The 12,903-nt window shown below is 43.8% G+C and overlaps 1 protein-coding gene across 1 annotated transcript; it reads left to right on the top strand.

Moving 5' to 3' along the window:
• The first annotated feature begins 221 nt into the window (after positions 1-221).
• On the top strand, positions 222-7,065 carry LOC126495874 (rhox homeobox family member 1-like). Its single transcript, XM_050133454.1, has 3 exons — positions 222-598; positions 5,676-5,721; positions 6,841-7,065. Exons 1-3 carry the CDS (start codon positions 222-224, stop codon positions 7,063-7,065), a joined length of 648 nt encoding a protein of 215 aa, XP_049989411.1.
• The last annotated feature ends 5,838 nt before the right edge of the window (positions 7,066-12,903 follow it).

The following is a 12,903-nucleotide window of genomic DNA, read 5'->3' as shown; positions in this document are numbered from 1 at the left end:
TCATTATTCCATGCACAAGTTTGTGCCCACACTCCACCCCTTGTATGCCTAAACTAGAGCCTCGCCCAGGGTTGTGAGTTGAAAGCCAATAGCAGCGATAGCAGTCTGGAGTAACAATTTTAGCCTGGAAATCCCAGACAGTTCCTGGGGGGGGGGCGGGGCTTCAAGGCGCACAGCCCTTTCAGAACCCACAAGGGGGCACTTTCTGATGCGCTCAGATCATGGCCCGCAAGTACTTCTATTTCGACTACGACTTTTACGGGGTGAACTTCTATGAGGAAGAAATAATGACTGAACCTGAGAAAACAGTGGCCTACACGATAAACAGTGGCAGCTTTGACCAGGGAGTCATAGAGGCCCTGAATAATCTGTTCTGTGAGGGCCAGGAGAGCTCTGTAGACGACCACAGCTACCAGGACTGGGATATGAGTAACAGCCAAGACATTGAGCAAGAGCTGGAGATGGCCATGAACATGATCGAAGCCAGTGAACAGCCATTAGTCAAGATTCGCCAGAAACCATACATATTCACGCCTGGACAGCTGTGGGAACTGCGAGCAGTCTTTGAAGAAACTCAGTACCCAGACGCCATCAGACGGTATGTATCGGGTCTGTCCTTTAGGACTTTGGGCTCCTTCTTCTCTCCCCTGGCCTCTCCTTACTCTTGTTAAAAGTTTTTAATATTTTTGAGATTCAGAATACAGACTCATACTAAGCATAGCTTTTTGCCACTGAGTTACAAGCTCCTCAGCGAACTTCAGTGCACGGGAGCCTTGGTGGGAGCCACAGGAGTGCGCCCTCTGGCGAGCTAAGGGCATTGGCCTCACTCTGAGGAAGAAAGCCGCGAAACTTGAGGGTGACCCATGCAGCAGACAGAGGTGGCTTTTTTGTAAAGGAGTCTCAGGCTCCCTGCATGAGCTGGGTTGCCTGTAGGGGACCACAGCCTCTTTTTTAGTTTTGTTGAATCGGAGTCTGAGTTGTACAGGCTGGACTTGAACCGACTTGGTAGCCCAATCAGTCCTTGAAGTTGTGATCAATCCTTCTGCCACAGCTTCTTCAGTAGCTGAGATTACTGGTTTGTGTCATCAGGCTTGACTTCCTATCCATTCTTGGCCCTGAATCCACAGTCTTCACCTGACTCTTTGATGATGTTTAGAGGGAGTTGTTGCCTAGAAGTCCTGAGTAAAATCTGTTTCCTCCATCCATTAAAGAATTCAAAGGCGGAAAGATCCCAGGCACAGCAGGCGGCAATGGTACTTACTAAAAGTACTAAAAGTGAAGTAGGAAACACACACAGACACACAGTGAGGAGAGAGAGAGAGAGAGAGAGAGAGAGAGAGAGAGAGAGAGAGAGAGAGAGAGAGAGAGANGAGAGAGAGAGAGAGAGAGAGAGAGAGAGAGAGAGAGAGAGAGAGAGAGAGAGAGAGAGACTCCCCACAAAGTAGAAAGGGGAATCTGAAAATGAAATGGTTTTCATTTGGAGAACTGGAGTTTTCAGCTGACTAGTCCTCTCATAAACTGAAACATGTTTAGGACAGACCTTGAACATAGATGAGCAGGCTGGAAAATTAGCCAATGGCAGGAGAAAATACCCACTAGGCCTTTGGCTCAGGTAAAGAGGGTGAGAGAGAAGCAGAAAGTTTGCTCTCTTATTAGTTTGAGGCCTCTTTCCCTGTATGTCTGCAGGTCAGGTCTAGCTCTTGGTCCCTCAAGAGGATGCCTCTTGGGTCACCAAGGTTGAACTTTCCATGCATCCTGGTGCAAACCAGGTCTCCAAAATGCTCACTGACCGCTCCTTTGGTTCCTTTCTGTTTAAAAAGTGTCCAAAATTAAACATAGAAACATAAAGGGCATTGCTTAAATCAAATCTGAAGGTCAGAACTCAGCAGACTGAAGTCTTCTCAAGTGATTTGGGGATAGGTCCCTGGGAGTCTCTCTATGACGCCACAGCAAAACCTGAACCCATTAAATAAGTGCCCTTTCCATACCCCTAGTCCCCAGCTACCACTCTCCTGTTTATTTGTCCTCTCTATGTGATTCCTCTAACGGCCTCATATAAGGAAAATCAGGCAGAATTTGTCCTTCCTGAACTAACCTGCTTCAATTAGAACTCACCACGCTTTATTCTGTGGGTGTTGTTAGTAGCCACCTTCTGAGTGTGAGGACCTTCTGGGTGTGGTTTGAACTGCTTTTCACTACTGCTGCCCGAATTTCCCTGTGTTTATGGATACCGTGACCTATGTTCGTGGTCAAATACGTCTTTAGCAAGGTCTTTTTCTCCTATCTAAGTCTGGGTGTGTTTTGTGGTGAGTTATTGATGTTCAAATTTGCTGTCTGATTGCATGTAATGTTTTCTTCCCAGAATCATTTCTTTCAATACACAGAAATACTAAAATCTGCTAAATATCCACATTTATCATTTCATTTGTATTGCCTGTGTGGGGCCTGCTTTTTGTGTGCAAAAATTTTCAGAGATCAAATCTCCAGAAGAATGAAGACTTGTGTGCCCTCACAAACATACCATTCGGCAGTCACTTTGCATATTTATCTGTACCTAGTGGCACAGATCTATAACCTCAGCCACACGGGAGGGAGATCCAGAAAGAGGGACACTTCCAGGTTTAGCAGGGCTCAGGAGGATGCTCAAGGTCAGCAGAAGCAGCTTAGTGAAACTCTGTTTCAAAATAAGACTGAAAAACACATAAATACAAATATAAATATAAAACCATACAGCTCAGTGGTAGACCTCTTGCCTAGCATATCTGGGATTGTAGGTTCAATTCCTGATGTCATAAAATATGTATAATTTGTATGTGGCAAATATAGACACATACAAATTTTCTTTTCTCTTTTGTTTATATATATTTTCGAGACAGGGTTTCTCTGTGTAATAGCCCCGTCTGTCCTGGAACTCTCTCTGTAGACTAGGCTGGTCTTGAACTCACAGAGATCCACCTGCCTCTGCCTCCCGAGTGCTGGGATTAAAGGTGTGTGCCACCACCACTCTCTCTCTCTCTCATACTACAGTTTCCCTTCCCTCCACTACTCTCAGCCTCCCCAGACTCCCCCTCTCCCCTAGATCCACTGCTCCTACAATTCCCTTCAAACCACTTCTAGATAAAGCTCCTTCTAAAGGTTGCTGAAAAGTCTGCTTGTAGAACTGTGAGGGGAGATAGCAATGATTTACATTTTTATTAAAATATTTTTCATGCAATATATTTTAATCATATTCTTTCTCTCCCCCAACTCCTCCCATATCCTCCTTCACTTCATGAACTTTCTCAAAAACAAAGGGAATAAAAAACAGAAAAAAACAACAAAACCAAAACCAAAACCCAAATCAAAGAAGAGAAACTTAAAAAAGAAAACAAGACAAAAAGTAACAGAACAAAACAAAAGGTTCACACACACACAAAAAAACAAAAAACAAAAAAAAAAAACAAAAACATAAAGTATCTTTTGTGTTGGCCAACTACTCTGGGCAGGGGGCCTTCCCTGGAGTGTGGTGCTGATGATGGTGTCCTTTGATGTCCAGAAGCTTACAGAAGCTTTTCAGTTTCATGAGGTCCCATTTATTAACTTTTAGTCTTAGTGCCTGTGCTACTAGTGATCTGTTCAGAAGGTCTTTTCCTGTGTCAATGAGTTCAAGGTTATTTATTACTTTCTTTGAGACAGGGTTTCTTACAGGCCTGCTGTATTTCCTTCTCAGCTTGCTATGTGATTTTGGAAACATAACTTGACCTCTCTGTTTTATTCTATTAGGTTCAGTGTATCTGGGTGTATGTCTATAATAGTAATTTTTTTCTCTTGGTGGATTTTTTCTTTAATGGATATATAGTGTTCTTTCTTATATTGTCTGATTAGTTTTGTTTTGAAGTCTCTCAGTTATTAAAATAGCAACACCTGCTTGCATCTTGGTTCTGTTTGCTTGGAATGCCATTTCCCATCCTGTTACTCTAGGTAACATCTGTCCTTGCTGTCCTTGGTGGTGAGCCGTTTCTTGAATGCAGCACAAAGATGGATCCCATTTTCTTACCAAATCTGTCAGTCTGTGTTTTCTGGTGTGTGTGAAAAAGAGTATAGACCATTAAATTAGATAGTTTTTAATGACTGGTGTTTATTGATTTCTGTTATTTTGTTATGGTGTAGCATTTTTCCATCATTTGATTAACTATTGTGAGATTATTTATTCCTTGTGTCCTCTTGGATTCAGTTAACTTTCTCTCTTCAGCCTGAAATTTCCTTCTAGTGCCTTTTGTAGAGCTGTATGGGTGGACAGAAATTGCTCAAATTTGTTTTTATCTTGAAATGTTTTTTTTCTTTCTCTGTTAACTGTGGTTAGTAGTTTTGCTGGATCTGGTAGTCTGATCTGATATCTGTGGTCTCTTAGGGCTTCTACAACATCTAACCAATTCCTTCCGGCATTCACACTCTCCAATGGGCCCATCTTTACATGTGACTTGGTCCTTTTCCCTTGAAGCTTTTAATATTCTTTCTTTGTTCTATATCTTTAGTGTTTTAATTATGTGGCAAAGGTATTTTCTTTTCTGCTCCAGTCTATTTGGTGTTCTGTATGCTTCTTGTACCTTAATAAGCATCTCTTTCTTTAGAGTGGGTGAGTTTTCTTTCATGATTTTATTGAAAATACTTTTTGTGCTTTTGGCATGTCTTTTTCTCTTTCTCTATACCTATTATTCATAGGTATGGTGTTTAAATATTGTCCCAGATTTCCTGGGTTAATTATGCCTGGATATTTATTTTTAATATTTAACACTTTCTTTGATCAAGATATTCATCTTTCTACCTTGTCTTCAAGATGTGAAACTCTATCTTCCATGTCTTTTAATCTGTTGTTGAGACTTTCATATAAAGTTTTTGTTTGACATCCTGAGTTTTTCACTTCTCTTTTTATTTCATCCTGGGTTTTCTTTGGTGATTCTATTTCTTTGTTAAATTCTACTTTCATGTCTGGAATTGTTTTTACTTGTGTGTGTTTTTTTTGGCAAGTTTTTGTGGTCTTTCTGACATTTATTCGGATCTTCTTTAAGGTATTTGAACATATTAATAATTGGTGTCTTGAAGTCCTTGTCTTCAGCTAAATCACTTTTCTTATAACCTATCACAATAGAGTTGCTGACATCTTGAGGAAGCATGTTGTATTGATTCATGTTTGTGTTTGGCGCTGGGATCTAGACATCTGAAGCTATGATGTTTGAGGTGTTTCTTAGTGTAGACATCTGGTGTCATATTTGTTGGGTGGGTCCTTTGGTCCTAGTCAAGTGTAGCTGCTGTGGGTAGCTGTGTCTCAGCAAGAATGGTGGCTGCGGGTCCTTGGCAGAATTGTTTTGCCCTTCAATGGTGAGTCACAGAGGGATGGAGCTGAGCTGAGAGGGGCAGTGGAGAAGAACTACAGTTATTCTGCATCTGCACCAGGAAACTGAGTCCCTGAGGGATTGGGTTGGGCTAGGCGGAGGGCCTCCTGAAGGCAGGCTGCAACAGAACTAAGCCTGAACTGGGATTTGTATATAAAATAATATTGTTTTAAATATAAAATTAAAAGAATAAGTATGGAGAGCAAGATATTAAATTTTAAAAATATACATGGAATATATTAATTATAGTTAATTCCATGCCTAGGATGGAATATTAAATATTTGTCTTTTTTCTCTTCACAGAAGAGAACTGGCAGAGCTCATGAATGTGGATGAACAGAAGGTGAAGGTCAGTCAGCCTGAGTATTTAGTTTACCAGAGTGCTGATCTCAGAGTTGCCTCTGGACATGGATGGACATTGCCCTAGGCACATGAAACTACTGTATTTTTTCCTTGTGTGTCTTATGCTGGGAAAAAAAGATCTGGAATACGAGACCTTGGCAAATGAAAAATGGAAAAGGAAAACTTTAGCTAATGGTTACTCCGTGAGGGGCAGTCACTTGTGATCCTAAAATAAAAGCAAAACCAAATATAGCATCTACACCTCTGTCTGTCTGTCTCATGTATGTATAAATATGTATATATGTGTGTGTATATAGTATCTATGTTGCATATATATTTTGCATGTGTGTGTGGCATAATTAACATTTGATTCCGTGTAACACACAAGAGTGCTTCACAGGGGTCTTCTGTTGTGTAACATTTTGAAACTCAGGGTGACTTGGAAATGATCATGTGGCTGCAGGGAATATCTTGGTTGTAATACATAACATGTGCACTTGGTAAAAGAATGAATGAATGACAAACTAAAGGGGAAATGGGATAATTGAGCCATGAAATATATTTTCATAAACTAAAGCATTTTCCTATCATGTGAGACAAATGTGGAAAGAGAACTTAATGTTCAAGAGGATAAATTTCTTTGTTTCTTTTAGAAGGTTTTGAAAAGGTGATTCAGACAGTGGTGGTTCTAAATTTAGTTTCTGGTTTTATTATATCTCATATCCAGGAAATATATTTCCCCAAGTTCCCACTAGGGCAGAGGAGTCAGTTCTAGAATACAAAGGGAGTTCATGACCACCTGGAATACAGGAGGCTGTTTCTAAGGACAATTTTGAAAGAATAACTGTAAGCCTATGCACATAGACCTTGGTACATGACTCTAATTGGGTGTGCAGAATAAAGGGTTTGGTATTGTGTGTAATGAATTTTTCTTTGCTTTTCTGGTAGTGACATACAAACCAGGAACTATGAAACCTTAGGCAGGTCATTGACCAGTAGCGTCAGCCATACAAAGCATGTGAGCACTTACAATCTGCATTGTGGGTTCAAAAGAGATTCATAGGGTTAAATGAGAGCAGCAACTGCTAAATATGTTAACCGAACCTTTCTCTCCCTCGGATTTCAGGACTGGTTTAACAACAAGAGAGCTAACCTTAGGAGGAGGCAGAGGGCAATACTGAGAAACAAGCATTCCCCTGCTATCAAGGACAACCTTGACATGAAGACTCTGGTGGAGACCAAGAACATCTTCATTCTCCAGGAGCAAGTGGGAGATGGGCTCCTCTGGTGTCGCAGGAAGTTTGTCGCCCATACTGGCCAGGACATTCCTATCTTTCTCCCCTTATATTAGCAATAAAGCACAGTTTATCCATTTACAACTTGTGTGTGTGCCCTCCACAGAAAAGGATGTGTTTTATTACAATTTGTACAGAAGGACGCTCAGAGCAGGTGAGGGGCAGATACACATACCGGTCACTGGAGTGCATAGCAGGCACTGGAACACATTGCAGTCACTGGAACACATAGCGTTCACTGGAACACACAGCTGTCACTGGAACACAGAGTGGTCACTGCAACACACAGTGGTCACTGGAACACAGAGTGGTCACTGGAACATATAGCGGTCACTGGAACACATAGTGGTCACTGGAACACACAGCGTTCACTGGAACACATAGTGGTCACTGGAACACACAGTGGTCACTGGAACACACAGTGGTCACTGGAACACATACCGGTCACTAGAACACATAGTGGTCACTGGAACACATAGTGGTCACTGGAACACATAGTGGTCACTGGAACACACAGCGTTCACTGGAACACATAGTGGTCACTGGAACACACAGTGGTCACTAGAACACATGCCAGTCACTAGAACACATAGTGGTCACTGAAACACATAGTGGTCACTGAAACATATAGCGGTCACTGGAACACATAGTGGTCACTGGAACACACAGCGTTCACTGGAACACATAGTGGTCACTGGAACACACAGTGGTCACTGGAACACATAGTGGTCACTAGAACACATAGTGGTCACTGGAACACATAGTGGTCACTGGAACACACAGCGTTCACTGGAACACACAGTGGTCACTGGAACACACAGTGGTCACTAGAACACATGCCAGTCACTAGAACACATAGTGGTCACTGAAACACATAGTGGTCACTGAAACATATAGCGGTCACTGGAACACATAGTGGTCACTGGAACACACAGCGTTCACTGGAACACATAGTGGTCACTGGAACACACAGTGGTAACTGGAACACACAGTGGTCACTAGAACACATAGTGGTCACTGGAACACATAGTGGTCACTGGAACACATAGTGGTCACTGGAACACATAGTGGTCACTGGAACACACAGCGTTCACTGGAACACACAGTGGTCACTGGAACACACAGTGGTCACTAGAACACATGCCAGTCACTAGAACACATAGTGGTCACTGAAACACATAGTGGTCACTGAAACATATAGCGGTCACTGGAACACATAGTGGTCACTGGAACACACAGCGTTCACTGGAACACATAGTGGTCACTGGAACACACAGTGGTAACTGGAACACACAGTGGTCACTAGAACACATAGTGGTCACTAGAACACATAGTGGTCACTAGAACACATAGTGGTCACTGGAACACATAGTGGTCACTGGAACACATAGTGGTCACTGGAACACATAGTGGTCACTGGAACACACAGCGTTCACTGGAACACACAGTGGTCACTGGAACACACAGTGGTCACTAGAACACATGCCAGTCACTAGAACACATAGTGGTCACTGAAACACATAGTGGTCACTGAAACACATAGCGGTCACTGGAACACATAGTGGTCACTGGAACACACAGTGGTCACTGAAACACATAGTGGTCACTGAAACACACAGCGTTCACTGGAACACATAGTGGTCACTGGAACACACAGTGGTCACTGGAACACAGAGTGGTCACTAGAACACATACCAGTCACTAGAACACATAGTGGTCACTGGAACACATAGTGGTCACTAGAACACGTAGCAGTCACTGGAACACATACCGGTCATTGGAACACATAGCTGTCACACGTCCCTGGCAGAACAAGGGAAGGCTCTGCCTCAGCAGCATTCATGGGCAGTACTTCTCTAGCTTCACGTTCTGCTGCAGCCTCCTAGGTGCCTGTACAGAACTCTCCTGAGACTTGTATGATAAGACAACTAGCCTACCAATTCTGGCATGGTGTCTGTGGAGAGGGTCTTGGGGAAAGGGGGTGTGAGCAGCATCAGGAGACCATGGACATGAGCACTGGGCAGTGGCAGCAGCAGCTGTGTGTGCCTAAGGAGCTAACATTCCACATAAAACAGACCAATCCAGGACAAAATAAGGAACCGGAAACTCGGAGGAAGGGAAGGGCTAGTTGGTGGTTACTACATTTGCCCACCTCCGTGGGGGAGGCAGGTAAGGAAAGTACACAGTATAATCTCTTCCATTTTTAATTGCTATTTTGACCCACTTTCAGCAAATTCTCATTTTGTCATTTTTCAGAGAGAACTGTTTAGAAGTGACCTCATCTTGTGAAAACATCAAAGTGTTGTTATGCCATGGCTGGTGATATACATGGGAGGCCTGCCCTTTTCTGAAGAGAAAGTGGGGGACAGGTTGAGGGGAGGGACTAAGAGGAGTCAGGGGTCACAAGAGAATAAGTCAAAGGCAATGAATTTACTTGGATTTTAGAGTAACAAGGGCCAAGAGACAGCACTTGATCACCAAAGGCAGGTGAGTTTTCAACAGAGGCAGGGTCATGATTACGGTGGACAGATGTGTATAGACCTATTTACTGCACCTGCATCCGGTGTTTCCAGAAGTGAAACGCATAGAAAGCCCACAAATTACCTCAGTCTGTATGGGTAGCTGTGCTTGAGAGCTAAAAGGGTCTACCCAGTGAACAGGTAAAGGCCAGCCTTGTCAGATAGCCAAGGATTATTAGAGGATGGAGCAGCAAGCCTGGCTGAAGCCCTGACTAGTATCATGTAGCCAGGAATAAGGATGATGCCTTCCTCCCCTCATCTTATCTTTATTATGGGGAGAATAAAACAGAGAGGTCAAGTGACATTTCCAAAATCGCACAGCAAGCTGAGAAGGAAGCACAGCAGGAGGCCTGTAAGAAACCCTGTCTGCAAAGATTGTGGACTCTAAGAGAAGATGGACGAAACCAGGAGAACATGGCTCATTGAATCAACTAAGCATAGCTCACATAAGCTCACGGAGACCAAAACAGCAAGCATAGGGCCTGCAAGGGTCTGTACGAGGTCCTCTGTGTGAATGTTGTGGCTGTTAGCTTGGTGTTCTTGATGGGGCTCCTATGAGTGGAAAACTGTTTGACCTGCTTTTGGGAATGTTTTCCTCCTGTTGGGCTGTCTTTTCCATCATCTGTATGATGGCTTTTGCCTAGGTTTATTATATCTTGTTATATCCTGTCTGACTCTTCTGTCTTAGAGGCCTTCTCTTCTCTGAACAGAAAATGGAGGAGAGGGGATCTGGGGGACACGGGAGGTCAAAGGCTTAGGGAGTGGAGGAAGGAGAATCTGTGGTCAGGATGTACTGTATGAGAGAAGAATCTATTTTCAAGAGAACGGGTCAATGTGGATGCACCTGAAGGATGATACTAAAAGCTACCCTTCCTCTCCACATCCATGAAGCATACACATACATGAACTCACACCAACAATGTGTATCCGTGCACATGTCCATGTGACTACACATAAAAATGATGTCTCACATCCAATAATGTATTCATTTTTCAAGTTCAGTTTTCTTTCAGGTGCCTTCCAGCTTCCCACTATTTATAGTGGTATCTGCTTCTCTAATGTTCCACCTCCATGAATGAACTTCTGGCGTCTTTTGAATGATTAAAATTTCATGGAGTTCAGAGATTATACAGCAGAGACTTGCTCCTAGGCAAAGGCCTCGCAGGAATTTTCTGTGTATCCTTTCTTCTGCACTTGTCCAATCTCCTTGGTGGAGACTGTCCTGGAACGTTTTTTTCTGTTCAGTCCCTTTTCTTGCCATGGATTTCAATGGAGATTTAGAAGATTTATTTCTGTTAATCGAGAGAAAAAAGCAGGGACAGGCATGCAACAAGGAAACTATGGGAACAATAGGATGCAGGAGGAAAAGAGAACAAGATTCCTAAAATCATGTCCCAGGCCACCTTCAGACCTGAGAAAGTCACAGTGAGGGACTGAGAACACAGACAATCCAGAGAAACTAGGGCAGCTTGGTCTGCTGCCCAGGAAGCCCAATGCCATGAGACAATCAATACCCAAGGCAGAAGGAAACTTGGCAGATGACAGTGACCCCTAACTGAAGCTGTCGGGACAAGGACCTGAATATCAGTATTGGCAGTCCCCCTACCATCTCCAAGCTGTTTCTTTTTATGAAACAGGGTTCACTGCACTGGGGTACACTACTAGTGCACATGGTACTCATGGGAATGTATGGGGCACACCCTCCCATGATCACACCCCTGAACTGCAGCAGGACGAAGAGAGGAAAGCTAGGCTTTGGAGTTGAGCAACACTGGCAGCTTCTCTTCCTGTTCAGGCTTCCATCCATGGAGTCAGAGGGGACTCCAAGGGCTCAGAGTCACTAGAGGTGGGAAAAGGCGCTGGACATTGGGAACCCGGCCCAGCCCAGGTACAGCATCTCCATTTAGTTCCACTCATCTGTAAGAACAGTCTCACGCTGGCAGGCTGCAATGGGGGCTGCGGAAGGAATACTGCAGAGAGGCATCTGTTCTCTGATGCTGTACCTGAGGACGTCACTGTTTGTAGTGTGGCTCAGGTAATGTGCCATATGACTGGGGAGGAAGGGCATGACTCAAACAGGAAAACTCCTGAGGTTGTGAGGGCTCCAAGCAGGAGATTTGTCTTTGCCCCTCTTGGACTTGTTGTAGCACATCTAGTCCTCCAGGGGGAGACAAAAGCCTCTGGCTTCAGCTCTTAGGCCTGCTTCTGTGGGTGCCATGCAGTCAGCTGTCTTGCTCCGGGCCTCCTGCAGGTTTCTCCATGGTTTGGCACTTCATGGGGCTGGCTCCTCTTGGAACTTCTGTATAGATGCAGCAGGATGTATGGGCCTGAATGCAGCCATCAGTGGAAATCAGCTTGTATTTTAGCTTTTCTTTGGTTCAGGGCCCATACTTGGGTACAACTGCTTCAGGAGATGTTTGGGGTGACCTTAAGGTGGGGGAATCAAATGAACTCGCAGGTCGGGTCTTGGAGCTGGCCAGAGGGAATTGGAGAAACTTCCACAGTAGGGAAAGCAGCTGCTGGTACTTGAACCCTCCAACAAGGGGCCCTGGAGGCCAGGTTTGCTCCAAGGCTGATGGTACCTGAACCCTGTGCTTCTAGACCTTCCATTTATTTTTGCAAAAGCACATTTCATGGGCTCATATACATGCATGTCAGAGATTGAATTTCCAATTTGTTTAACTTGCATGCTGCCTTGAGAGGCCGTTTCTAGTCTGGGTAAGGATGTGATTTTGAACTTCCTGAAAACTTTAGTACTCCACCCCTCTCAAAGTAGCTATGAGAGGGGCAACACCAAGGAATCCTTCCTGAACCAGAACTGTCTGTTCTATTATTGGACATGATTGCCCCTGCCCCCTGCACAAACTCATCTCATCACAGCCTCCCTCACACATTGACTTGTACGGCATGAACGTTAGATAGAGGAGTCAGTCCAGAGATGATAGTGGGATGGACTCAACTAGGTCCAAACTACATGGAATGCTTGTAAAAGTGGACAGAGTGAGAAGCACTCAGCAGGAAAATTAATTCTTAAATTGCACACTCCAAGCCCTGTCTTAAGCTGATGGCTGCTTCGGGGTCTCTTTTATACTCCTGCAGTCCATGTCCTAAATAACCATGCAATGGACAGGTAGAGACTTACATCATCCAGGACCCAGAGGGAACCAAATACCTCCATGGTAATAACTGGGCAACTGTGTGCTATATCGAGTTTCTATACAGGTGACCATTTCACACAAGCTTCTAGAATTCCAAGATCAAACCATTTATATGTTTCTATATATTAGGGGGACACTGTCTGAAGTGGTTTTGAGTTGGCAAAATCAAATGGGAAGGAAGGTAACTTGCTGGAATTCTGATCTCTAGAATCCAGGC

The sequence above is a fragment of the Alexandromys fortis genome, unplaced genomic scaffold, assembly GCF_014885135.2.
Source record: "Alexandromys fortis isolate MF-2015 unplaced genomic scaffold, M_Fortis_MF-2015_v1.1 scaffold_683, whole genome shotgun sequence".
Lineage (NCBI taxonomy): Eukaryota > Metazoa > Chordata > Mammalia > Rodentia > Cricetidae > Alexandromys > Alexandromys fortis.
The sequence above is the reverse complement of the archived record's forward strand: the minus strand, read 5'-3'. Positions and strand labels throughout refer to the sequence as shown.

What these genes read in the sequence shown, in the direction of transcription:
- LOC126495874 (XM_050133454.1), top strand. Translation starts at nt 222, where the DNA reads ATGGCCCGCAAGTACTTCTATTTCGACTACGACTTTTACGGGGTGAAC. An exon ending in TACCCAGACGCCATCAGACG is followed by an intron (nt 599 to 5,675) that starts GTATGTATCGGG and finishes TTCTCTTCACAG; the next exon opens with AAGAGAACTGGCAGAGCTCA. An exon ending in TGGATGAACAGAAGGTGAAG is followed by an intron (nt 5,722 to 6,840) that starts GTCAGTCAGCCT and finishes CTCGGATTTCAG; the next exon opens with GACTGGTTTAACAACAAGAG.